Source organism: Pipra filicauda, unplaced genomic scaffold, assembly GCF_003945595.2.
Source record: "Pipra filicauda isolate LSUMZ 115617 unplaced genomic scaffold, ASM394559v2 scaffold98_size3848907_pilon, whole genome shotgun sequence".
NCBI lineage: Eukaryota > Metazoa > Chordata > Aves > Passeriformes > Pipridae > Pipra > Pipra filicauda.
Window position 1 is genome coordinate 2325495 of NW_024105186.1, and position 25242 is coordinate 2350736.

The 25242-nt window shown below is 51.6% G+C and overlaps 2 protein-coding genes across 13 annotated transcripts in view; both read left to right on the plus strand.

The window, feature by feature from the left end:
* Nucleotides 1-12789, plus strand: part of AP2M1 (adaptor related protein complex 2 subunit mu 1) — a 28966-nt gene extending 16177 nt beyond the window's left edge. For 6 of the 12 annotated variants that reach the window (XM_027750996.2, XM_027751002.2, XM_039377989.1 and 3 more), the window contains 11 exons: nucleotides 975-1240; nucleotides 2632-2714; nucleotides 6254-6259; nucleotides 6813-6948; nucleotides 7045-7186; nucleotides 7876-7887; nucleotides 9497-9616; nucleotides 10139-10274; nucleotides 11001-11098; nucleotides 11231-11342; nucleotides 11673-12789. In XM_027750996.2, the coding sequence (XP_027606797.1) occupies nucleotides 975-1240; nucleotides 2632-2714; nucleotides 6254-6259; nucleotides 6813-6948; nucleotides 7045-7186; nucleotides 7876-7887; nucleotides 9497-9616; nucleotides 10139-10274; nucleotides 11001-11098; nucleotides 11231-11342; nucleotides 11673-11807 (1246 nt within the window). In that variant the 3' untranslated portion in view covers nucleotides 11808-12789. The remainder of the gene's footprint in view (nucleotides 1-974; nucleotides 1241-2631; nucleotides 2715-6253; nucleotides 6260-6812; nucleotides 6949-7044; nucleotides 7187-7875; nucleotides 7888-9496; nucleotides 9617-10138; nucleotides 10275-11000; nucleotides 11099-11230; nucleotides 11343-11672) is intronic. The other 6 variants (XM_039377992.1, XM_039377994.1, XM_039377991.1 and 3 more) reach the window with 3 other exon arrangements.
* A 923-nt stretch (nucleotides 12790-13712) lies between these two features.
* ABCF3 (ATP binding cassette subfamily F member 3) lies at nucleotides 13713-24168 on the plus strand. Its single transcript, XM_027750994.2, has 21 exons — nucleotides 13713-13814; nucleotides 13990-14137; nucleotides 14210-14289; nucleotides 14601-14656; nucleotides 16408-16505; nucleotides 16621-16743; nucleotides 17015-17281; nucleotides 17487-17567; nucleotides 18110-18169; nucleotides 18488-18544; nucleotides 18747-18769; nucleotides 19356-19411; nucleotides 19559-19759; nucleotides 19921-19997; nucleotides 20231-20275; nucleotides 20610-20742; nucleotides 21321-21409; nucleotides 21610-21701; nucleotides 21867-21999; nucleotides 22360-22447; nucleotides 23254-24168. Exons 1-21 carry the CDS (start codon nucleotides 13742-13744, stop codon nucleotides 23410-23412), a joined length of 2139 nt encoding a protein of 712 aa, XP_027606795.1. The 5' UTR covers nucleotides 13713-13741; the 3' UTR covers nucleotides 23413-24168.
* Nucleotides 24169-25242: the final 1074 nt, after the last annotated feature.

Below are 25242 nucleotides of genomic sequence, written 5' to 3' on the forward strand. Positions count from 1 at the left end.
TTAAGTTAATTTGGGAAGTTTATCTTGATTTGTAGTTATCGGATAAGAAAGCTGTAGTGTGAAGAGGTGGCATCCAGAATGCTGCTCAGAATCCCTGTTTAGCCAGGAGTGTTTTTTCCCCTGTTGATAGTGCATAGACAGTTTGGATCAAAGATGGCAGCAGCTTGCACAGCACCTTTTCAGCACTGGGCAAAACCCTTGACTATAAATGGTCTTGCACCATGCAGTGCTGCTGGCACAGTGCTGTTGCACTGTGGGGACCCTAAGTCCTGGTGCAGGACACCTGTTCTGAAGCCAAACAGGCTTGAGGTGACATGTAACTGGAAAGCCAGCGTTGTTCCTAATCCTGCTGCTGCTTTGAGTCTGCTCTCCAGGGTGTGTGGGGTATGGAGGTGAGGTGGATCTGAGAACTAAAGCTCCCTTTTGGGGTGTACCTGGGCACTGACATCTGTTGGGTCACTTGGACAGGGTTTTCTGTTTTTTTCCTCCTTGGTATTTCTGGAAGAAACTGCCATTGACACATGTCTTGGGAGACTGCAGCTTGCTTAGGGGCAAGAGTGTGAAGACCTGGGCATGCAGCATAGACAGTAACTAGGTATTTGGTCAAAACTGGACTGTTGGAGCCATAAGCTGCTAATGTGTTTGTTCCCAGCTATGGCAATCAATTTCGAGTGCTGTCAAAATTAATTGAAGGAAAGGTTCTGTTGCCATCTGACTCCTTACTACAGTTACACTGTAGTCCAAAGCTCCCTAGAGACCAGTAGCAGTCTCTCTCCTTTAGTTTGTTCACAATTTGATGTCTAACTCTGCTCAGAGTCTTGACTTGTCCCTCTTAGAGACATCCCCAGGCACCCTTTCTAGGTGAGCTTGGTGTGTGTAGTTCAGTGTCTGACTGTACCCGCATAAGCAGAACTGTGCAGCCAGCTGGGGTTCACGCTCAGGGTGCTGACTTACCTCTGGTGGTGGTCTCGTAGGCGGAATGCTGTCGACGCCTTCCGCGTCAATGTCATCCACGCACGGCAGCAGGTGCGCTCGCCGGTCACCAACATCGCCCGCACAAGTTTCTTCCATGTCAAGCGCTCCAACATCTGGCTGGCTGCTGTCACCAAGCAGAATGTCAACGCTGCCATGGTGTTCGAGTTCCTTTACAAGATGTGTGACGTGATGACTGCCTACTTTGGGAAGATCAGTGAGGAGAACATAAAGAACAACTTTGTGCTGATCTATGAGCTGCTGGATGGTGAGACGTTTCCCTTATCTGCCACAGGACATTGCACTTGGTCATTCTAAAATCCTTAGCTTAGTTTGATGTCGTAATAATCCTTGAAGTATTTTTAACATGTATGGTGGAGTTCAAAATTACATGTTCTGCTTTCTAATGCCATCTGTACTGCGAGTGTGGATGGCACCTCAAGCCCATAGCCTTGTGCTGATTGTGGCTGACTTTCCTGAAGTTTTGGGAGCTGTGCACTTGTATAACTAAGGCAGCTGGTACTGGAGCCCAGCTTCTGAGGGGATCCTGCGTAGATGTTGGCCTGTCCTTACGCTGAGGTATATAATGAGGACTGTCAGTAGCACCTCCAAGACCGGCTAGTGCCCAGGTGGCTCTAGCAGTGTACGGTGGCAGTCACCCCAAGCTGCAATTGGTTGCCCCTAGTGAGTTGCCTTTTGGGCTTACTCCTGAACAGAAGGAAATCAATCAAACCCAACCTGCTCTGTCTCAGCCCTACTTCCTCCAGTGATAACAGCTCCATATCACACTACAGATTAATGACACAGTGTCCCTTCAGCTGTTTGTGATATCAGCCAGCCTGTGGAGGTGCCCTTGAGCTGTCCCTGTTTCACATAGCATGAACACTTTGTATTAGTTATGTTTCAATTTGTTTTCCAGACAAAGCACCACATATGTGTGTCCTGGGATTCTTAACCAGGGGTCACAGTGATGTTCTCTCTGTTCTCTCAGGGCAGACCAAGAGACTTCAGTTTCTCTTCTTTGGTCAGTCACTGCTGGTCTCCTTATAGGCAACAGTGAGATCAAACCTCCCAGTATGGTGTTGCTCAGTGTCATGTTAGTGGTCTTCTCTCTCCTTTAGATCTCTTGAGGGTTGTTCTCTTCCTCTTTGAGGGCAGTAGGTGTTAAGTGAACTGGCTGTAGTTATCATGTTTCCCTCCCACGCAGTGCCACTACTCAGCTGTTGTTTCAGATTTTGGTTGTTATTACATCTTCATAAGAACAACAAAACCTGAAAAAATGCTGCAAAGATAGATTGCTCTGCTGTTGGATTAACCTTCCTTATTGTCCCTTGGATGTTTTTGAAAAAACTCAGTGTGCCCCGTGCACATGGCTAGCCTAGTTGATATTTAGTCCTGAAGTGCAGTTGTGTTTAAAAATCAGCAAATTCATCAGTTGGACAGCTTTTCATCACCCCTTCTCTTCAACTTATTGCACTGGCTCAATGTAGCAAGAATGTTTCTTTTCTCTTAGTAAGGAATGCTACAGCGACTTATCCAGAAAGTCAGTGTGTAAGTGGTGCCTGTGCAGTAGTTGGCTGTCCCCTTACAGGAATGGTTAGCATAGTTGTGTGTTTATACCTTGCAGCTCTGAACTAACCTTCCTTTACCCTTCTGTAGAAATCCTGGACTTTGGCTATCCTCAGAACTCTGAAACAGGTGCCCTGAAGACTTTCATCACTCAGCAAGGCATCAAAAGTCAGGTAATCAGGGGAATTTGGGGTATGGTTCTGCTCTGCTGGTTATTTTTTTGTAAGCCTGTTCAAGAGAGTATGGTCTTAATTACCATCTAAGCATTTGACCTGTACTGAAGGAAGGTGCCTGAGTAGATTGAGAACACCCTGGCAGGGGTGTAGCTCAGTGGCACATTGTTCGAGGTGTCCCTGCTCTGTGTGACCTCATGTTCCCTAGCACATGGTAGGATGAAGGAGCAAGGGCCCAGAGCTAGGATAATGCCAGTCCCTTGTCCCATGTAAATGATTGCTGGCATCAGACTCTGCTCTGTGTCAGCTCCTGACAGAGGATAAACAAATCTACCTGCTGAGCCAGAAATAGCTCTTTTGTGTGTGAATCTCACTGAGCAGGTCTGTTCTCCACCAGCCTTCAGTGCTTTGAGCTGTCAGGCTTTAGTGCCTGCCTTATAATGAAGTATTCTTCAGCCTTGTGAATCTTGCTGTCGTCAGGAAGCTGATGTTACTCTGTCTCTACTTGTAACGTCCTTGCAGATCAGCATCGGTACAGCCCGAGCATTTTCATGTCAGAGATGAGAATCTCTGCTGTGCATTTAGCATAGTATTAACCCTTGCAATAAAGTTTACGTGGAGGCAGAAGATAAAGGGCACCTTGGGAAAAAGACACTTAAGTTTGGCTGGTTTTGTGACTGTGTTTAAACTAGTTCTAAACCTATTCCAGGACACAGCCCTCAAAACTAGACTTTCTATCTTGGAAGCTCATGCTCAACCTCTGAATCCGAAGGACACTTACAGTCTGTTTCTTGTGTCCCCGAGGAATATTGTTCTTATTGTCCATCTAACACAGCTATGGAAGTCAATAATGAGGACTTAGCTTAAAACTCAGTCCTCTCTCCTGGGTAGCAGTGAGTCAGGAAAAAAAAGCTGGGAGTCTGTACTGAAGCAGTCTGTGGCACAGTAAAGTTTCAGCCCCAGGTACAAACAGAAGCAAACAAGAGCCTGCGCGGTGACCGTTCTTGTTTAGGATAAGCAGAGGTCAAAGTCTCTGGAAGCTCTGATTCAATTCAGTTCCTCAGCACTGACTTACTGAGAACTCCTTCTTAAAGTTTTAATCTAGTAGCAAGACTAGCTGCATCACAAGAAGAGATGAGAGAGAAGCTGCCCCTGAGCAACCTATTTCCTGCTAGAACAGCAAACTGTTTTGCAAGAGGGCCAGATATGAGTGCATCCGGTCTGAATCCCCGTCACGAGCCCTACCGTAAATCTCTCTGGCCTTCTGCAGTCTGACAATTTGGGCAGTCAGCACTGAAGATGGCTGAGTCAGCTCCTGTTCCTAGGAAAACTCAGAACTAACCACCACCCTCGTTTCCTTCCCTCAGTCTTTTTTTGCTTTTGTCTGTTTTAACGAACTCTTGTGCTGCTTTTGTGCAAACCATGGCCACAGCATCATCCTTCATTCCTTACAAAGAGGAGTTTGGATTTCAGCTTTACATAAGCAAGCAGTTCTTCTGCTCAGGGTTGGAATTTTTTTCAGCCCAGTTCAAAAAGCAGAAGTAATCCATTGCAGGTGCAGTATGGCAAGGACAACAGTGGAAACAGTACTTGCCGTGTTTCCTTGTCTGCTGTCTGATACATCAAACCTTCAGCTGCTCATTGACTTAGAGCCAGCTTCACACATGTACCTTGGACCAAAATCTGGGACTAGGTGGCTTGCCATCTGTGTTCCTTGTCTCTGCTTAGTTCCTGATGGTGCTTTCCTTGGGCTTGTGTCCTGTGGAATGTAAGGACCAAAATCCAGTTATGGCAGACTTGACAAACCCAACTTTTTTACTTTATTCTCAGTGAAAGATTTGAGGCATCCTGAACTGCTGCGCTCTGAGTGCCCACCCTGTATGGCTACAGTGGTCTTTCCAGGGCAGGTGATCTCGGAATACAAGATCTGGTTTATTTTCTTTGAAAGTGCGTCTGATACTGCTTGCCCTGTGCTCTGGGAATGGAGTGATTTGCCACACAGGTTTTAAAAGTTACTGGTGTGCACATGGTTTCACTTCTAGTCCCTGCACATGAAGTAGCCCACTACTCAAATGGCAGGACTGCAGGCTGTGCTGGTGTTTTGAACCAGAAGTGAGGAAGGCATTGGTTCGGGTATCTTCCTTCAGCAGAGGATAAACTTGCTCTTACAGCTCGAGGTGGAGCTGTGCTCTGTGTTTTGTTTTCATCCTTCAGATCCTATCTCCATCTGTGCAGACTTTATTAACTAGATATATACACTGTAATTTTCTTCCTCTGCAAGTGCTTTCTGGGAGTGTTAGTTGGGGAAACATTGTAACTAAAAGTTGTCCAAACCTTAGATGTACTCAGTGCTAAAATGCTAGTGTTACTTTTTAAAATGAGAAGAGGGCTGCCACCAGCTGCAAGAGGCCAGGAAACTTGCTGGTAGCTGGCTATCTCTAACCTAGTCGACAGGCTGGCAACTGAGCACAAGGCGGGTATTCTTGGACCATTTTAGCTGACTTGTTTGTCCAGCTCTGGGAAGCACCAGCTCCTGAGAAGGCTCAGACTCAGGTGTCTTCAGTGCCTCCCGTAGGGAATGCTCGTGCTGCTGGGTGATCTCCATCCAGTCACTTTGCATAGTAGCTGGTAGAGGGTCATGGTACTGGTGCTGTTGCAGGAGATGAGAAAGTTACACATGATTGGTGTCCTTTTGGAAGCCAGACCACTGAGTATTAAATCTACTGCTCTTCTTAAGCCTGAACAAAGCATTGAACAAGGCAAATTAAGGAGGTGGAGTTTTTCTGTGGGACAGAAAAGGGAGGTACTTTGTGTACTGCATTGAGCACTTACCTAGGCAGTTCCCAGGGGAGTGTAAAACTCTGTCTCTTAGATGATATGATAATGTCTCTGCTTGCTTAGGAAATGACCGTGTCTGTGGCAAGAACGTGTGTGAAGCCAAGGCACTGCTGGTGTGAAGCTGAGATCATGTAGTGCCCCCCTGTGGGCCCAGCACGAGGCTGCAGTGGCAGAACCCACTTGTGTGTTGTGCAGTTGTTGTGGTGGAAGGGCAGAAATAAGAAGGATACGACTTTATACACGACCCAGGCTTAAGGTGCCTGCTACTTCCCGTAGTCTGGGTGTCTGTGCCATGGTAAATATCCAAGGCTTGCTTTAGGAATGCCAACATGAGTCTGCTCTGCGTAGGAACGTTTTTGGGAGTGGTATTTGGCCTGTCACTCCTTCTGCTCCACCGTGTATTTGTATTGTCCGTAATGGGCCAAGTCTGAAAAGCCATTTCACTGCCTGAGGTGCTAGGTTTCCTGCAGGGAGCTAAAGGCCAAAACTCCTCATCTTATTTGTGCTAATTAGCTACCTAATTAACAAAGAGCTGACCTGCTTTTTTCCTGTCCTCAGGTAGCCTTAAGCCTAATCTGCTTCTTTCTCCCTTCCTCCCTTCTCTTGCTACTGACCTGCTTGCTGTTAACCCTGTCTACACTGCGCTTGCTACTATACATCTACTTCTTGACTTTCTGCGTGTGACTGGACCCCACCTGTAGCATCAGGTAGGAATCCTCTCTGTGCCTCTCTACACAACCCTTGGTGCTTTTTGGAGACGTAGAGCCTGGGTGCTGTTCGATGTATGCTAGGTTAGTGTTGGTATGTAACCCTAATGACTGCAGTCATTGAGAAACAGGCCTTGGGGATTAGCTCTCTTGTGGCCCTGGGATTTCATGTTGTCTAAGGGTGTGAACTGCCACACCAATCCATGTTAAGCTGCCTCTGTGCTTAACATGGATTGATGTGACAGTCTGAGACATGATTTGAGTGCCATTGGTGGAGCTCATGCCTCCCTGCACCTTGATGTAGCCTAATGGACTAGGTAACAAAACAGAAGAAACTTTGCTGCTGTTGTTATGACCAATTTTTGGTTAGGCATAGAATTTGATATATTGAGCAGAGAATGACCAAATCATGTGAGGTGTGACAGCACCTGTATCTTCAGTGACAAAAGCATTTATGTGTAATACATGGCAAGTGTTTGCTCTTACATTTAGAGCAAGGTTTCTTAGTATTTGAATTTATTTAGAGATCTAAGATGTCATTTCTTCCCTTCAGACTAAGGAAGAGCAGTCCCAGATCACCAGCCAGGTGACTGGACAGATTGGATGGAGACGTGAAGGAATCAAATACCGTCGCAATGAGCTCTTTCTTGATGTGCTGGAGAGTGTGAATCTCTTGATGTCCCCACAGGGTAAGTAGAAGGTGTTGAGCTAGCATCCTTCTCCCCCTCCAGGTCTGGGAGTGGGGACTCTTTTAAGTATTCTGAACTGTGATCTTTTCTAACCAGGTCAGGTTTTGAGTGCCCATGTCTCTGGCAGAGTGGTGATGAAGAGTTATCTCAGTGGAATGCCAGAGTGCAAGTTTGGCATGAATGACAAGATTGTCATTGAAAAACAGGGCAAAGGGACTGCGGATGAAACGGGGAAAAGGTAAGAAAGAGGTGTTATACCTGGTGGCCACTTGCCACCAGGGACTTATGAAAGGGCAACCCTTAATAGCTTTTCTGATCTGACAGACAAAAAGCTCATTTTTTTTTCTTCCCTTCAGATGTTACTGAAAACTTTGGGTAGATCAGTTGTCGTGCAAACTACTAGCCTGAGGGCCTCAATACCGAGCTTCTCTACAGCTCTTTAAGTATTTCCAAACAAAGTCTTAAGTGTAGAGTTCTTACAGCTGGAAACACTTCCTCAAGATGGATTTTCCCAGAATCTGTATCTCTGGCAGTTCTAGTCAGTGCAGAGACTCTGAATCATAAGAGCAGTAGCAGTGCTCCCAAGGAGCAGTGAAGGAACTCCTCTGACTGCTCTGCCTGGACTGTTCCCACAAAGTAGAACAGGTGACATACTAGCAGTGGGTAAGCCCCTCCTGTGGCTTACAGGTGGTCAGTGGCCATGTGGGTTGGAGGCACATCCCTTCCGAGAGCTCAGCTTCCCTCCCTCCCAGCTGCGCCTCAGCCAGTACCCACATGGAAGCTGAAAACAGCTCTTAGGCCTTTTCCAGCCTTCCTGCTTGGGGTGAAGAGATAAAAGCAAAAGGACTTCCACTTTCTTCTCGCTAACAATTTGCAACTCATCTGTATTTCTCTTGGTTGTTTGTTTTGTTTTTTGCTGACACCCAGTGAATTGGGAAGGTAGATAATCTGCTTCAGCTGTATGTGCATTCTGCTCTCCCCCTGTCTCTTGCTTTGTGTGACTTGTGCATGTAACTTGGATCTCAGACACTTTCCATGATGGTTCCTGTAAACAGAGCTGAGCTGCTATTTGCCTTTTCTCTTAGAACCAAGCCAAGAGCTATCACTTCACTGTCACCTTTAAGCCATCTTTCCTGTACCTGAATTGAGCTAGTCAAATGAATGAGCCTGAGGTGGCTGATGAGCCCTGTGGGGATTTACTCTAGTGAAAATGTCAACTGCATGGGCCTCTGAAGAGTCAGTAACGCTGTCTCAAAGCTGCTGTGCCGGGTGCCTTTGCCTGTAATGTACTGGTTTTTTTGAGTTACAGAAGCAAGTTGAACAGGGATTCTTTCTAGGTGGTTCTCCCTAGCTGTGATTATCCAGTGGTTAAGAGCTTGGAAATATTACTCTCTAGAAGCATTTAGTTACGAGGTGTTCAAAAGGGACAGCTGCTGCCAGTTGGTTTTTGGCATCTAGCATGTGGCAAGGCCAACCCTGAGTAATGCTGCCTGAGACTTGGAGCAGTGCTAGGCAGCAGGGCTTTCCCAGTAGTTTTCCAAAGAAACAGGAACTAGTTGGCTAACATTGCCTGTCATCTGGTCAACAGATTAGGAAAGACTAACTCCTGCTTGCGAAGCACAAATCACACCACTGGGCTGTGTAAGTAGACAGCCAGTCAGCCTGGGGTCAGTCTGCTTCCCCTTTGAGCTGGTGATGGTGGTTCCTAGGACAGCTGAACCTGCCTGTAGTGCTCACACTGTCTCAGCACACTTGCACGGTTGTCCTGTTGCTTCCAGCAGTTGAGGCAGCCTAGGTATCACATTGCTACGCTGCTGCCTCTTCGGTTACTCCTGCCTTCACATCTTCTGGTCCCTCTCGGTAGCCAAGGGGTTTTGGTTGGCCTCAGGACCTGTATTCTCAGAGACTGGTACCCGGCCCAAGTTCAGTGCTGGCAGGTTAGGCTGATGTGCCTAGATAGATGGATGGTATCTGTGTAGATTTTAGGAGAGATACAGACTTGTATGTCATAATATTGTGGTCTTGGCAATTCAGTTCTGAATCAAACCACGTGCTGGCAGTGTGGAAATGAACAGCTGTTAAGAGATTTCTGAACAGGGAGACCCTGAACCTGGCATTTCCTGGCTGTGTGGCAGTGGGATAGCTTTGTGGACAGGAAAGTGTTTTCTCTCTTTTGAACTGTGCTGTGGGAAGACTTGGGCTGGCAGAGCTGTCTTTGCAGTACTGAGTGCTGCTGGCAGGCAGACCCAAGCATTGTGTTGCTGGCTATGGCAAAAGGGTGCTCCTGTAAGCTCTCTCCTCTTTGGGGAGACGAGGGAGAGAATTCTTTCAAACAAGCTTCCTGAAATATGTTTTTTGTGGTGGTGAAACAAGGAAAGTCTGAGCCAAGAGGCTGCTGTCCCCTACATCTCTCCCTGCCTCCCCATTTCCTGGACACCTGCGATGGCAACATGCTCTGTAGAGTAGTTTCTGCCTGGACAGACTGTGACTGCACCAAGATACCAGGGCTGCAATTTGCACTTGTTTAACTCGTGTCTTGTGTTTTTAGCGGCAAACAGTCAATTGCCATCGATGACTGCACTTTCCACCAGTGCGTGAGGCTCAGCAAGTTTGATTCCGAGAGGAGCATAAGCTTCATTCCACCAGATGGAGAATTTGAGCTCATGAGGTACTGTGATAGGGGGGTGAACAGGCTGGTGTTGGCATCTGCTTGCTGCTACAGTAATGTTGCTGCTCCCAGCCAGACTTGCAGCCCTTGAGCACTTAAAAAATACACACTTACTGCCTTCTTTTCAGAGTGGTATCTGTAGGGTGTCCCACAAATCCATCTGTTACAAATGTGGGCGAAGCTCAGCTGCGTAGTTTTCTTTGCCACAATCGTAGTGTTGGGTGTGGGTTTTCTTACCTTCTGTGTTTGCTCTGTCTGTTTTTTTTAGTATTTAAAACTGGTGTCTTTGAACAGGGCCATTGGTAGGAACGAGATATAAAACTTGAGACTCAAGAAACCATTGCTGCCCTATGGCAGCACAGATCCTACTGCTGCTTCCTTCTGGGATGGTTCCCTTTTTTGGCTGATGTTTCTAAGCTGTTTGCTGTGTGCAGAGACTGTCTCTTTTTGAAGGTGATACAATTTGAGACCATAAGGGCATTAACTTCTCCTCAGAGTTCACTGTAGCTTCCATCCCTACAGATACCGAACCACTAAGGACATTATCCTTCCCTTCCGTGTGATCCCACTGGTGCGGGAGGTGGGTCGGACCAAGTTGGAAGTGAAGGTGGTGATCAAATCAAATTTCAAACCTTCCTTGCTGGCCCAGAAGATAGAGGTAAGATAATAAAAACCTGTCATCTCTTGTGCCTGGCAGTCATGCCACTAGTTTATGCCCCCTGCAGCGGAGTCTTCACAAATGAGTCTTCAAGCTTGTACAGGGCTAAAAGAGTGAACTGAGTGTCCCACCAGCTGTGTGACGTTGCTGTGCTGTGGAAGGGAGCTGCCATAGAGTAGGAAGGTAGAAGCTGTTTTCTTTTGCACAGCCACCTTGGCAGGGGCCTCATTCCTTGCAGCAACTGTTCACTTACTCTCTCAGCCACTATAAAATTTTATATTCTTCTGTCTGCATGATCCGATGGTATGTCAGACAGGCAGCAGGCTGTGAGCTGTGTAAGACAGGCTGAGGATGGCCTTGCAGGTTAGTTCCTGTCTGGGAAAGGCTCACTGCTGCAAGGCTGGGCTGTCCAGAGCCTGGTGCAATGCCATGGCCAGCCTGGCATCCTTCCTGAGCTCATCTGCCCAACATTAGCCAGGTTTCCTGCAGCCTGAAGGGCTCTGCCCTGTTCCTTACTGTCTGTTGTGGATTATGGAAGTGTGTTTGAACCTTTACTTCAAAGCAAGAAACTGGAGGACTAGCCTAGGATGCTGTTGATAGGTGATGTTTTCTGGGCCCTAAGATAGGAGAGAGAAGGCCAAGGGGTCCAGGACAGACAGTGTGAGACTGCACAGCGTGCCCAGGCTGCAGTCTCCTCGCCCCTGCTCACCAGACTCTGCTTTCCAGGTCCGGATCCCAACACCCCTCAATACCAGTGGAGTGCAAGTCATCTGCATGAAAGGGAAGGCGAAGTACAAGGCCAGTGAGAATGCCATCGTCTGGAAGTGAGTGAGCATGTTAGGGGTGGGTAGGGCTTGGAGGGGCAGTCTCTTTAGTGCTCCTGTCTGCCCTGAGCATGTGTAGCAAAGGGGACAATGAACTTGGGCACTTTCTCACTTCTGGGCTTTCTCTGATAGGATAAAACGAATGGCTGGAATGAAGGAATCCCAGATCAGTGCGGAGATCGAACTGCTGCCCACCAATGACAAGAAGAAGTGGGCTCGGCCTCCCATCTCCATGAACTTTGAGGTGAGTCCCAGCCTGTCTTCCAGGGTGCACCTAACCTCAGAGAAGCTTAGTCAGTCCCTTCTGGGAGTTACATGGGTTTGAGTGTTCACTATCCCAAGCTGACAGGTGACTCTTCCTAGCATGAGGTCAGCCTGGTGGCAAAGCTAAAGGAAGAAAATTGCCCTTAGAGCCACTACAGTCTGACACCATGCATGCAGGGAGTAGGGAAGGGAACAGTGGCTCTTGGTGTCCATTTCTAGATGCATAGCCCAGGGGCCTTCTGGCATTCGTGCACGGAGAGCATCTTACCCCCATTCCAATGCTTTCTGTTGCCTTTCCCTCTCTTAATAGGTCCCGTTTGCACCCTCTGGGCTGAAGGTGCGCTACCTGAAAGTCTTTGAGCCAAAGCTGAACTACAGTGACCACGATGTGATAAAATGGGTGAGGTACATCGGCAGGAGCGGGATCTACGAGACCAGATGCTAGCCCCAGCAGGCTGGCGGGCTCCCTCTTCTCCAAGCCATGCTCCGCCTCTCCTCGGTCTTCAACTACATTCAGAGAAATGTCTGCCTGGCCCCTCGATGCAGATTGAAAGACCCTGTGGCTCACCCCGGGAGCGGACTCGCCTGCCTGTGCTCAGTTACCACCCATGCTGCAGATGAAGTTCAGAACCCAGTCGTGTGCAGAGGTGCAGCAGCATCCTGCTGCCCGTCCCAGGGTGGGCAAGGGCTAGTCTAACTCCCATCCTCTTGTGATCTTTCTAGGGAACGTCCACCATTAAACTCCTCTTCTGTTGGTGTCTCACTACTTGCATCATATCCTAGTATTTTTGAAGTTCTTGTGCATATGTACTCGTAGAATAGACCTAAACATAGACTGGACAAATCTGAGTTGAAGTTACCCTGGCTTCTGTACTAGCTATTGCTGTTGTGGTAGATGTTGCTGGCCAGTCTGAGATGCCTGGGGTGGTGAGTATGTTGGGCCCTCACCACAGGAGATGGTGGGCTCACCAGATACCACCACCACCACCTTATTTCTTGCAAAGTCGTCAGTATAGAGTCCTGCCATGGAAGGTTTGTGACCAAAAAGGATGAGGGTTTAGGCTCTTACTGGTGTGTATGTGGGTGGCACAGCATTTCAGGTCCTTGGAGCATTTACCCCCACCCACTGCTGGCTTGAGCCAGTCTGTCCTTTCCAAACAAATTGGAGATGTGGTCCTGCTGTCCCAGGGATCGTGGGTCAGCTGAGCTCTGTCAGGATGTGAACAGGGTCTGTCCTCGGGGAATCTCAAATGCAGTTGGCGGTAAGAGCCCCCTGCCCCAGCCTGCCCTCTCCACACTTCTACCAAACGCTTCTGGGCCATAGGAATGCTGCTGCTACCCACAATCCTGCTTCTGGTAGTGTGGTCTCCATTTTGTACACTTTGTGATTTGTCCAGCTCTGAATCTAATAAAGTATGTAGAATGGAGAAGGCTGCCTGCACTGCTGTTTGGGACTGGTGCTGCAAGAGCTAGGGCAGTTCCCTGGGCTGTGCCACAGTGTCTCGGGGCTTGCTTGTGCTTCTTCCCCCGCCCGGGGCTGCCTGGGGGGGTGGAAAGGAACTGCAAAGTAGGTGAAAAGGAAAAGTGATGTTTTGTTTCCAGCTGTGTGCCAGTGCTGCAGCTCCCTGGGGAAAGGACGGTGCTCTGGTCTTTCCCTGGGGCTGCAGCTGGGATGAACTGAACTCTTGGTGAGGTGTGCCCAGCCCCCTGTAAGCCAGGCTTAAATGAACCTTGGTGGCCTTTCCTTGTGAGCGAACTCGAAGCAGTTTTCCCTTTTAACTTGTTTTTTGTGTTGAGGGCCAAGGCAGGCACCGTGCCCGGTAGCTGAGGGTACCAGCTGTACCTGGCCCTTGGCTCAGCCCCTCGGCCTTCAGTTTGTGAACAGATGAGGCTGTCCGACTGCTCATTCCTCAGACCTGGAGAGACAAAATCCAACCCAAACACCAACCAGCAGTGTCGTGACCGTGGTTTGAGAGCAGAAACACTGATTTTAAAAGGAAGGGGAGAAGCCAAAACAAAACAAAACAAAAATACACACACACACAAAAAAAAAAAACAAAAAAAAAAAAAAAAAAAAAAAACACCCTCCCCAAGCCTCTTTCCCTCTGAGACAGGACAAGCAGAGGCTGAGCGGCCTCTGGTGCCGTGACGGGCCACTCCGCTCGCCCCCGATCCATCGCTCCCATCACTCCTGCTGCTGCTGTCCCGGCACATGGCAGCGGGACCCCTCCGGCCGCCGCACTGCGCATGCGCGTCAGATCAGGACTACATCTCCCGTCGGCCCCCGCGCAATGGCGGCCACCTCCCTTCTTCCCGGCAGCGCGCGCCGGCCCTTCCGGTGCGAGCGGCGGCGGCTCCGCGGGCCGGGCCCGCCCCGCCATGGCGTCCTGCGCCGACATCCTCCGCTCCGAGTTCCCCGACCTGGACGGAGAGCTGTTCGCCTACGTGACGGGTGAGCGCCGCCCACCTGCCCGCCGCGGCTCGGCCTCCTGCCCCTCCGCGTGTCGCGACACCTCCGCGCTGTGGCGACAGCGCCCGCGTCGCGACGGGCGGCCGGGGAGGGACAGGGAAGGATGGAGCGGGCGGGTGCCACCTGTCGCGACAGCGCCGGCGCTGTGTGCCCGCAGGGATCCTGCACGGCGGTGGGGCGGACTTCGAGTCGGTGGAGGAGCTGGAGGAGGCGGTGGGCGAACTGCTGCGGGAGGTGTCGCAGGACACCAAGGACGACGGCGCCATCCGGGAGATCTGCCAGCGCCTCTTCAACACCCTGCAGCTGTAAGGGCCCCCGGCCCCCCGCACACCCCCTCACCCCGCTCCCCCCACTCACTCTCCTCCTCCTCTCCACAGGGATGAAGGCCAAGCCCAGCGCTGCAGCCAGGTGCTGCTGGACGCCCCCATCCAGCTCTCCCAGATCACCGATGGATATGGTGAGTGACTCCCGCCCTGCCATCAGGATGCCCGGGGCTCAGAGTGGTTCGGGGCTTCGGGTGTGCACACCTGACCTTGGGGAGTAGAGCTCGGGCACCACTCACATGTGCACCCCTCTCTCATCCTGCTGCTGAGCTGTGGGCAGCAGTGCCTGTGGGGTAACCTGAGGTGAAGGAGTAGAGATGCACTTTGTTCCCCTTTTTCTGTTGGGAGAGGGATCATTCGTGGCTGGGCTTGGGCTGCCATTAAGGCAGTGCTTTGTGGAGCCTCCCTGACACATGAGCTCACCAACCCAAACATGTCCTTGCAGGTGACACCAGTGCGGACCTGCTGCCGGGGCTGCTGCTGAAGAGAGGCCAGACCTCAGTAAGTAGGGGCTGTGCCCTCATGGGAGCATCTGACAGGTGGGGCTGCAGGTGCCCTGCCCTGCTCCGGTCACCTCTCCCTTGGAGAGCAATGGGGACAGGCTGGTGCTGGTTAGGGGCACAGCTGCAGGGGTTACTGCTCCTCCTTATCAGGCTCTCTATAGTTCGAGAATCTCTTGACCTTAGTCTGGTGAAGGGGCTCAACAGGTGTTATTGTCAACAGGAGCTTATTAATTTGACAAGATCTATTTTGCTGTAATTTCTTAATGAGGTTCAAAGCATAGATGATGCAGTGGTGGTGCTCAGGGTGCATCTTCTCTGACTTTCACGAGGATCTTTGGTTCCTACAGCAAAGCCTTTGATTGAGAAAATAGAATGTCCCAGGATGACACATTGAATATTCAATGAGAGATAAAGTCCTGCCTAGTGGCAGAATGTGGGGATGTTACAGGTGGGGAGTTAACGGAGAGCCGCTGTAGGAGAGGTTGTAAGCCCAGCTTTAGAAACAGCTGTAGGTTGTCATGCTTTGAGAAATAAGATCAGGAGTAGAGAGGTTTGGAAGCAGTTACACTCCATGACCTGAAGGAAATCGGGACATCTCTATCAAAGGAATGCGCAGCTTCTCAGGAACAACCTGGCTTGCCATCTGTGTTGGATGTGCCAAAGTTTGAGTGCGGGTGAGGTGCAGTTGTGCATCTGCAAAGCAGGGAGCTCTACAGGGTGGGCAGTCTCTCTACCAGGCTGGTCCCTCACAGAGCTCTCCTTTCCATGGGTTAACGTGTTGAGAATGAGAATCCCTTACTTGGAGACTGAGACCTAACATTATCCCCACATGTCTGAACGGGAGTCTTAAGTAAAAGCTGGCAGCTGTGGCTGGTTTTGGCACCAGAGTGTTGCTGCTGGGTTCACTTTCTGGCTCTTGTGTCTGCAACTCAAAAAATAATCTTCAGAAAAATTGGAAACAATTCAGAGAAGGCCTTGGGAGGGCTGTCAAGTTTTGGAGGACATGTCTTACTGGGAAATTCAGGGAGCTGGTTATGGTTTACAGAGTGACTCAATCTCTCCTGTAAGTGTGGGGTCCAGTAGCTCCAGTAACAAGGCGCTCTTCAGTCTGGGACACGGGTCCGTAACATGCTCCGGTGGCTGCAGAGTTGCCTAGAAATATCTAGGAGTGTTCTTGGTCAGCCACAAATATTTGACTCGATGCAGGAATAAGCTGGAGTGGGCTGAGAGCCTGGCCAAGACCAGAGGCCAGGTTAAAACACTTGGCGCCTTCTTGCCTTCAGGGTTAATTAAATGTTTTTTGTCTCTGATCCACTGCACAAGCTGAGTTTGTTCCAAACTGGTGAAAGTTTAATGTGTTGGGAAGGGAAACACCTTGTGGTGCTCTTTGAGGGTGGGTGCAGAGTGTACCAGAGGAGGCACTGGGATAGCAGGTTGCTGCTATTGGAGTGACTTGGCTGATCCAGGTTCCTGGAACTACAGAAACGGGACGTATGATAGGTTCGGCCAAACCCTCTGCCTTGCTGAGGCAGAACTTGTGTATGAGCAGTTGATTTAGGACTTTATTCCTGAAGTGGTTTTCTGGCCTGATTAGCCTCCTGAAAATGTGCTTGAATCTTTCTCAGTTTCCCTGTCCTACCTCACTCCCTTTCTTTCGGGCTTAAGAGGTTGATTGATCTCTTTTCTCCCAGCGCTGGGCTTTTGCTGAATATGCTCTCTCTTCTTCATACTCTCTGTTCCGTGTCCCAGATGGTGAATGCCAAGAAACTGGAGAAGGCAGAAGCCAGGTTGAAAGCCAAGCAGGACAAGAGGCTGGAGCGGGATTCCCTGAAGTCATCTGGCCCTCTGTGAGTATGGAGGGTGCCTCCAACGTCCCCATCCCGTTCTGCTGAGCAGGGCTGGGATCTGGCTGTACCAAAGCTTTCCTGTTGAACCCCCTCTCTATCTTCTGCTGGCCTGCAGAGTCCTTGAGGAGGCGTCTGCCAGCCAAGCTTCCAGCAAGAAGGAGACTCGCATGGAATCATCAGGCAAGAACAAGTCGTATGATGTGCGTATCGAGAACTTCGATGTGTCCTTCGGTGAGCGGTGAGTGTGGGTGGGGAGGTGGGACAGATCCTGGCTGGGATTTTGGACCATGGGGGATTGAGACTGGATTAGAGAGCAGTTGAGAAATTACAGAGGGTGTGAGAAAGATCAGGAAGCAAGGTGGGCACTGACCCCTTCGCCTTTGGGCAGGAGAAGCCTGTAATGGTTACTTGGCTTCAGCACAGCCTGAAATGCCCCCATCAGGGCAGGTGGCTCTGGTTATCTCGTCTCTGTGGGTCAGTCTGACCCCAGACCTGTCCTCTTACTTTAGTGTCCTGCTGACCGGAGCAGACCTGAACCTGGCCTTCGGACGGCGCTACGGGCTGGTGGGCAGGAACGGGCTGGGGAAGACCACGCTGCTGAAGATGATCGCCAGCCAGAGCCTGCGCATCCCCTCCCACATCAGCATCCTGCACGTGGAGCAGGAGGTGGCAGGGGATGAGACGCCGGCACTGCAGAGTGTGCTGGAGTGCGACACCACTCGCGAGAGCCTCCTGCGGGAGGAGAGGGACCTGACTGCCAAGATCAACGCTGGCAGGTGAGGTGTCACCACTGGATTTACAGCCCTTCTGTGGCCTCTTCACCACGAGGTCTCGTTGTAAGGTCTCTCCCTTCCAATGAAGGGCTCTGGTGAGGATGGGCTGCATCTTGCCCACCTTAGTCCTGCCTGGGAAGATCAGCCTCCCCCAGCACTCGAACTCTAACCTGGTGAGTCCCACACGCTCCTCTTTGTTCTGCTCCAGGGGAGAAGGGACAGAAGGTGCCAGACTATCAGAAATCTACGCAAAGCTGGAGGAGATTGAGGCAGACAAGGCCCCAGCGAGGTGAGACAGCCCCGTGGGCATCACTGTCTGTTGGCATGGCCAGAGCTAAATAGTGGTTTGGGGTATGGAAGGGTGATACTGTGGCCCTGGGATCCAGAGCGTGGGGATGGGGCTCTCCCTACTGCCTTTTCTTGTCTCTTCTGTGCCACAGCTCTGCTGGATTAGGAGTAGTTGAGCTTCCCCCTGAAGCTGGAGGGATTTTTTTTGCCCCAAATGGCTTGCATTGTTGCTGCTGCTCCTCTCGGACCTCCCTAGGTTCCTGGTTTCTGGGGGATGTTTTTGGGATGTTAGTGGTAGTGAGACTCTCTTCCTGGCCAAAGAGCTGAAAAATCCTTGCAAATCTCCTGGTACTTCATGAAGATACTGTGCTCCACTGGGCTGCATTTCCCAGTCAAGTGCTGCTCTTGGGTGTGTAGGGAAGTTTTCCTGCACCAGAACGGCTTTAAGCCGTGCAGCAGAGTTCCCTTGGTGGGTGAGACCTTGGACTGTGCTCTGCTGTTGGATGCTGTACCTGGATTCCAATTGTCTCCCCTTTTCCCCAGGGCGTCTGTCATTCTTGCTGGGCTGGGCTTTAATGCAAAGATGCAACAACAGACAACCAAGTGAGTTGCTAAACTCTGGGTATCAAGCCAGAAATGGGTTTGGGGAGGTGTTCCAAGTGAGCCCTCAGGCACTGCTGTGGCTGTAAAGGAGAACAAGGGTCTATCCCTGCCCATCCAGGGCCCATCCTGCCCTGGGGGTTGCCAAATCACCTTCCTCCTGGACCGCAGATCTCGTGCTGTGCCCGAGATACCTGCAGGGGCAAGCTGCCTCTGGATGACAACAGAGCCAAAAGAGCCTTGGGAAAGGCCGGCAGACAGGCAAGCACAGTGGTTCTGCATTGAACAGTAACCCCTCTCTGCATTCTCTTCTCTTCTCAGAGAGTTTTCTGGAGGCTGGAGAATGAGACTGGCCTTAGCCAGAGCCCTGTTTGCCAGGTTGGTGTCCAGGCCTTCATGCTATGGGGTTAAGCCTCTTTGCTGTCCATGCTGCGAGGTGCAGGGGTGCTGCCTGGGGGTCCTCTCAACTCAGGCTCTCGAGTTGGGGCCATTGGAGGCATCACAGCTCTGTGTGTGTGGTTAGACACTGAACTGGCCCTATGCTCTTTCTGCTTCTGATCCCATGTCTTCTTTTCCCTAGGCCAGATCTCCTTCTGCTGGATGGTAAGTTGATACTGCAAGTCCCCTCTGACACCACTGCAGGGCCTGCCTGTGCCCTTGTTGGGGTTGGAACATGCCATGGCCTTTAGCTGCCTGCCCAAAATAGCCCCGTGTGACGGGCAGGCCTGGCAGCGCAGTCGGTGCTCCGCTGGCACGGGGAAGTCTGCTTGGGCAGCCACTCTCACTGCACTCAGCAGAGCCCTATCTGTGCCCCAGCCAGGTGGTGTATGTGTCATCTTGTCCCAGGTGCTGTTCCCTTTCCCTCACTGGTCCCTGAGATGTGCCCTGGCTGCCAGTCCATGCTGGGGGCAGTCCCCAGCTTGGGTGGGAGATCTGGGTGAGATGCTGCTGTGGGGCACCAGGGTCTGGGTACCAGTATGGAGTGGGGGGAGTATCCCTGCCTGACCCTCAGCCCCTGGTGCCCACACCCCATCACACCCTACGCAAGAGTCCCCTGAGCTGGAGGGAAGGTCCCCATTCAGCCTCTCTTTCTCCTCAACACTGATCATTAACCTTTCCTCTGGGGAAAAAAGCATAATCCAGCCATCCCCATCTCTCCTGACTTCGGTGCCTCTTTCCCTTCCCTCAGAGCCCACAAACATGCTGGACGTGAGGGCTATTTTGTGGCTGGAGACCTACCTGCAGGTAGGGGGGGATGGGGGGCCTTGATACAAAGCAAGGGGGAGGAATGGAGACGTCCTCTAGACTGGTGTCTCACCTGGCTGGGTGGTGGGACCAACCCCTGCCCTCTGGTTGATGGTGCTCAGGCCTCCCTCTCGCCGTCTCCTCCAGACTTGGCAGTCGACCATCCTCGTGGTGTCCCACGACAGGAACTTCCTGAATGCAGTGGCCACGGACATCATCCACCTGCACTCGCAGCGGCTGGACACGTACCGTGGGGACTTTGAGAACTTCATGAAGATCAAGGAGGAGCGGCTGAAGAACCAGCAGCGAGAGTATGAAGCCCAGCAGCAGTACCGTGAGCACATCCAGGTACTGGGAGAAGCCAGTAGAGTTGGGGCATTCTCCCAGCCTTGTGCCTTTCTCTCTGCTTTTAGACCTGTGGCTGTATTGCTGCAGGAGGTTTGGCAGCAATGCAGGGTGGCTGGTCCTGAAGGGGACTTGGAGTTCTCTGATGCTTTTCTCTCTTGCAGGTTTTCATCGACCGCTTTCGCTACAACGCCAACCGGGCGTCCCAAGTCCAGAGCAAGCTCAAGCTGTTGGAGAAGCTGTGAGTGCCTGTCCTGCTCCTCTCTGGAGGTCAGGGAGGGGCAGTGCTAGTGGGAAGAAACAGAGGATCCCAGTGTGCCTGGCAGATAGAGTTGTGGTATGGGCTTTAAGGACTTGTCTCTGGTATAGAGGCTGGAATGAGGTGTCACAGAGCTGAAGACTCTACCTGGGCTTCTGGTGTGAGAGCAGACCCTCATTCAAGGCGCCTTGGTTATGTGTATCCTCTTTTTGCAGGCCAGAGCTGAAACCTGTGGACAAGGAATCTGAGGTGATCATGAAGTAAGTGTCACCTGAGCCCTTGCTTGGAGGGTGCTGGCTCTGTTTTTGACATGAACTTCTTCTTGGTCCTGTCCCAGCTGGGACAGCCATCCCTTTGTGTGGTCCAGCCTTACTCTGACAGGGAGCCCAGACAGGCCCCTGCTTTCAGGCTGGGTTCCCTCCTGGGGCCAAGGCTGCAGGTCTTTGTCTCCTTCTCGTGACCATCCTTCCTAGAGGCCCTATGTGGCAGGGAGCCCTCCTTGTCACCAGGAGGGTTGCAGAGATTATCCCAGGAGGGCTAGGAACAGGGTGTGGGAGGTTCCTGGCCATCTCTCACCTCTTCCTGCCTTCCCAGGTTCCCCGACGGCTTTGAGAAGTTCTCCCCCCCAGTCCTGCAGCTAGATGAAGTAGACTTCTATTACGAGCCAAGTCACTATATCTTCCGTTCCCTCTCCGTCTCTGCTGACCTGGAGTCCCGTATCTGTGTGGTATGTGGGATTGCAGAATAATGGCAGCTGCGAGGGACCCTGGGAGGTCCCTGCTCAAAGCAGGGACAGCTTTGATGTTAGATCAGGTTGCTCAGGTCCTTGTCCAGTTGTCTCTGGGGAGGACTATTTCTCCCATTCTGGGTCCTGTTGCAGCATTTGATCACCCTTATTTTGAGGAACATTGGAACATTTTTCCTAATACCAATTAGAATTTGTGATTTGTGCCCATTGTCCTTCATCCTTTCACTGGATGTCTCTGAGGAGAGACTGGGTCCATCTTCCCTGTCAGCTGACAGCAGCATCAAGTGGGGGCTACAGAGATGCTGTGTGCTTGCAGCTGAGGCTGGACCAGGAAATCCTTAGGCTCGAGGGTGAGGGGGAAATACCTCCCGACACTGCTGCCCATGCTGCTCATCTGTGATAGAAATGCAGCTTCCTGCTAACTGGAGTCACTGGTTATGCTCCCATCCTGCTCCCCCCTCATCATCCATGAGAGATGAAATTCCTTGGTTGCTGCCCCCCTCTCCAAAGTACCTTCACAGGTTTCACGTTATCCAATGCTGCTGCTTCTTCTCTAGGTTGGGGAAAATGGAGCTGGCAAGTCAACCATGCTAAAGATCTTAATGGGGGAGCTGGCACCAGTCAGAGGGATCAGACATGCTCACAGGTACCTGGGAGGAAGGGCGGGGGGATTGGGAGGGATGGTGCAGCTGGAGGACTCCTGGGCTGTGCTTTGGAGTGATGGCTGCCCGAGCAATGGGGTTGGATCCAGCACACCCACACATGTGACCCCTCTTCGGTAGCTGCAGCTGCCAGTGCCGTGGTTGCAGGGCCTGGTACCATCTCCCAATCCTTCTTATTTTGCAGGAACCTAAAGATCGGTTATTTCAGCCAGCACCATGTGGATCAACTGGACTTGAACATCAGTGCTGTAGAACTACTGGCAAGAAAGTTCCCAGGTGAGTTTTGGGAAACCTCCTGCTTGGGAGGGAATTGCCTGGAAGTGCTGCTGAATTCCTCCTGTCATGCTGGTCTGGCACAGGCTGCCCAGCTGCGTGAGCTCAGAGCCGAGGGCTCTGTGTCATGCTAGGTGTCCATAGCTGTGTTGTGACATGATCCTGCAGGGAAGACAGAGGAGGAATACCGGCATCAGCTGGGGAGCTACGGCATCTCGGGAGAGCTGGCCCTGCGTCCTGTGGCCAGCCTGTCCGGGGGGCAGAAGAGTCGCGTGGCCTTTGCCCAGATGACGATGCCCTGGTAATTTTCTCCCAAATACCGTTAATTATTGCATGGCTTCATCCCTGGAGTGTTCTTCACTGGGAGGAAGGCAGGCCTTCAGGGACTTTCTGCTACCCCACGGAAGCCTTGTTCTTGGGGGGCTTTATGGGGAGGGAGGTTGTGACCCTGGGGGTATGGGGGGATGGTGTGGAAGGAGGCAGGTGGTTTTCTCCCACTGCTTTGGGCTCAGGATGAGATGTGTCCCTGGAGCTGGGCAACCCTGATCCTGGAGCCAGGCACATGCCAGTGGCTGTGGCTCTAAGTGGTTAAAGCAGCAGTTGAGGTGTGGACCAAGCCCAAGCCTGTTCAGTGCATCTTCAGAGCTGCCTTCTCTTCCAGTCCAAACTTCTACATTCTGGATGAGCCGACAAATCACCTGGACATGGAGACCATTGAGGCACTGGCAAAGGCACTGAATAAGTTCCGGGTAAGGTTGTCCCAGTAAGATCTGTTTTTCTAACACTTCCTGCAGCCTCCAGCTCAAGGTACTTGGTATCTCAGTGAGAGGTGGATGGTCAACACCAGTGGCGACTTCAAGTCTAGGACAAAATTTGGGAAATCAGTCACATTTCTGCCTTAGCTGTCCATCCTGGTGGTTGGTTTTACTTGCTGGCTTTGTCTGAGAGAGGCAACAGCAGCCCAGAGAGCATCTTGTCCCCCATCCTGACCAGCCACCTACACTCTGTGACTTTATCACATGCTGTGTGCAGCTCTCAGCCCTGCCTTGGGGCCACTCAGATCTTTCTTAGGCACGTTTTATGGCTGATCTCCAAAGACTCAGGCTCCAGATACCACTGTGATCGCCCTGGATATCAGTGGTTGTTGCTCAAGTTGGAGCAGTTTTCCTGTGAAAGAAAAGCTTAGCTGAGGTTGCTCGGGGCCTTAACTAGACACCTTTTCAGTGTTACTGACTTTGCATGGATTCTCCATCCTTGAAGTTGTCTGAGACCTGGAGAGCCGGTAACAAACCTTGCACTTACTTTCCAAGAGTGGAGACTAAATATGTTCCTGCTGCACATGCCTCATTTTTACATGATCTGTGTCCCCCTGAAGGAAGAAAAGGCTGCAGTGAGGTCCCTGCCAGTGAAATACTGTTCAGTTTTCCCTGAAGTGGATGGAATCCTGAAGTGCTGAGCACAGGCTGGACAGGGGCACAGGATCTCCATGCTACTGTCTCTGAGCCCTGGGTTGTGGTCCACTAAGTTCCCATTTTTCTCCCTTGTGTGTTGACAGGGTGGTATAATCCTGGTGTCTCATGACGAGCGTTTCATCCGCCTGGTGTGCCAGGAGCTGTGGGTGTGTGAGAACGCCACTGTGACCCGCATCGAGGGTGGCTTTGACCAGTACAGAGACATCCTGAAGGAGCAGTTCCGGAAGGAAGGTTTCCTATAAGGGAGGCGGGAGCCGGACTGCGCCGGGGGCTGGAGGGCAAAGCTCAGCCACCTTGGCATCCATCCCAACTGTGCCTGGCAGAGCGCCGAGGACGCTGCTGCCCACATGGACTGTCAGCCATGCCATCAAACTGCCACCTGAACTGCTCTCCCCTCCCAGGGCCGGGTGGAAGGACAGCGTGGGAGCAGGAGCCTGGTGCTGTGCGTGGCCAGGGGCACGCCAGGGACTCTGCCACTGGCCAGGGCTGTGTCCAGCCCTGGGCACACTGGGAAGGCTGTGCCTGGAGCTGCTGCTCTGCCGAGAGGAGGGAAGGCGGTGTCGCATCCCTACCCTGGTTTAACTCCGTGCTCTGGAGGGCAGGAAAGGAGCTGTTCTCCGTCTTTCTTCGCTTCACCCTCTGCCTTTTTCTTTCTTTGTTTTTTTGTTTAACTGCCTGAACACTAGTCCGGCTCCATCACATGCCACTGTCCTCCCTGCTGCCTTGGAGGGAAATGAGGCCTTTGCTGCTAAAAGTGACCCCGCCTCTTCCCCAGCCCCCCGATGCTGGGGCTCGCTTGGGCTCGCTTGCGTCTGTAGTGCCGAGGGAGCCAGAGCCTGGTTCACCCAGGCCCTTCTCCCTGTTCCTTTCCCTGTGCTGCTGCCGATGCCGCCTCGCCTGCCTTGCCTTTGAACCGGCCCAGGGGGTGGGCTGTCCAGCATCCCTCCCTGCCCACCCACACGGAGGTTGTGGTGTAAATAAACCCAGGATGCAGTGGGTGCAATGCTCTCCTTTCGCTGGGGGGCTGTGGGGCTTTGTTTGGCAGGGGTGAGGGGGAGGTTGTCTTGCTGCTTGAAGGGCAAAGTTGCCCAGCTGGAGATGCTTTCCAGATGATTCTTTCCAAATTAAATGGCTGCTCTGTGGTACAGGGGAGGCCACTAGCTGGGGTGGGTTGTGTGGAGCTGTGACAGTGTGCCACTGGTCACTGGAGTGCCACAGGCCATTGAGGTGCCACCTTGGGGGGAAAGGCTGGGGTCCAGTGTCAGCTCTGGAGGGTCCAGGATCCAGTTGTGGTTTGATGGCTGTGTGAAGTGAGCAAGAGGAGGGGACAGAGCTTTAAACTAGATTTAGCAGGGTAAGGGGAGGTACTTCTGAGTGCCTGAGAGGAACCAGGAAACACTAACACTTTAGAAAGCAACCGGATAATACCTATAAATTGTCACAAAGGAATTATTAGGGAGGGCTTCTCCCAAGAGGTGAAGAAGCTGATAGCCTCCCTGAAGTGTCTCTACCCCAATGCACACAGCATGGGTAACAAGCAAGAGGAGTTGGAAACGGTGGTGCAACTAGAAAACTGACCTAATTGCTATCACAGAAACGTGATGGGACGCATCATAAAACTGGAACACTGCAATGGAGGGCTATAAGCTTTCAGAAGAGGCTGGGAAAGAGGGGCAGGGCTGTTGGGCTCTGTGTTAAGGAAGGGACAGATTGTGAAAAGCTGCCTCTGAGTAACAGCCATGAACAGGTTGAGAGTCTGTGGATAAAAAACAAGGACTGGACCAGCCAAAGACCCCCTGTGGTCAGGGTCTGCTATAGGCTGACTGATCAGGGGAGCCTGCTGACTAGGCTGCCTTACTTCAGATACAGGAGGCGTCATTGGCAAACTCCGTGTACCTTCAAGTCCTGCATCCATGTTGTTTATGAAGATGTTGAAGAGCATTGGCCTTAAAATTGTGTCCTGCAGAACCCCACTAGCGACAAGTTGCCAGTCTGTTGTCACCCATTCACTATTACCCTTTGCACCTGTTAGACAGTTGCTCACCCATTGCATGAGGTGTTTATCTGGCTGT

What these genes read in the sequence shown, in the direction of transcription:
- ABCF3 (XM_027750994.2), top strand. Translation starts at nt 13,742, where the DNA reads ATGGCGTCCTGCGCCGACATCCTCCGCTCCGAGTTCCCCGACCTGGAC. An exon ending in GGGATCAGACATGCTCACAG is followed by an intron (nt 21,410 to 21,609) that starts GTACCTGGGAGG and finishes CTTATTTTGCAG; the next exon opens with GAACCTAAAGATCGGTTATT. An exon ending in AGGCACTGAATAAGTTCCGG is followed by an intron (nt 22,448 to 23,253) that starts GTAAGGTTGTCC and finishes GTGTGTTGACAG; the next exon opens with GGTGGTATAATCCTGGTGTC.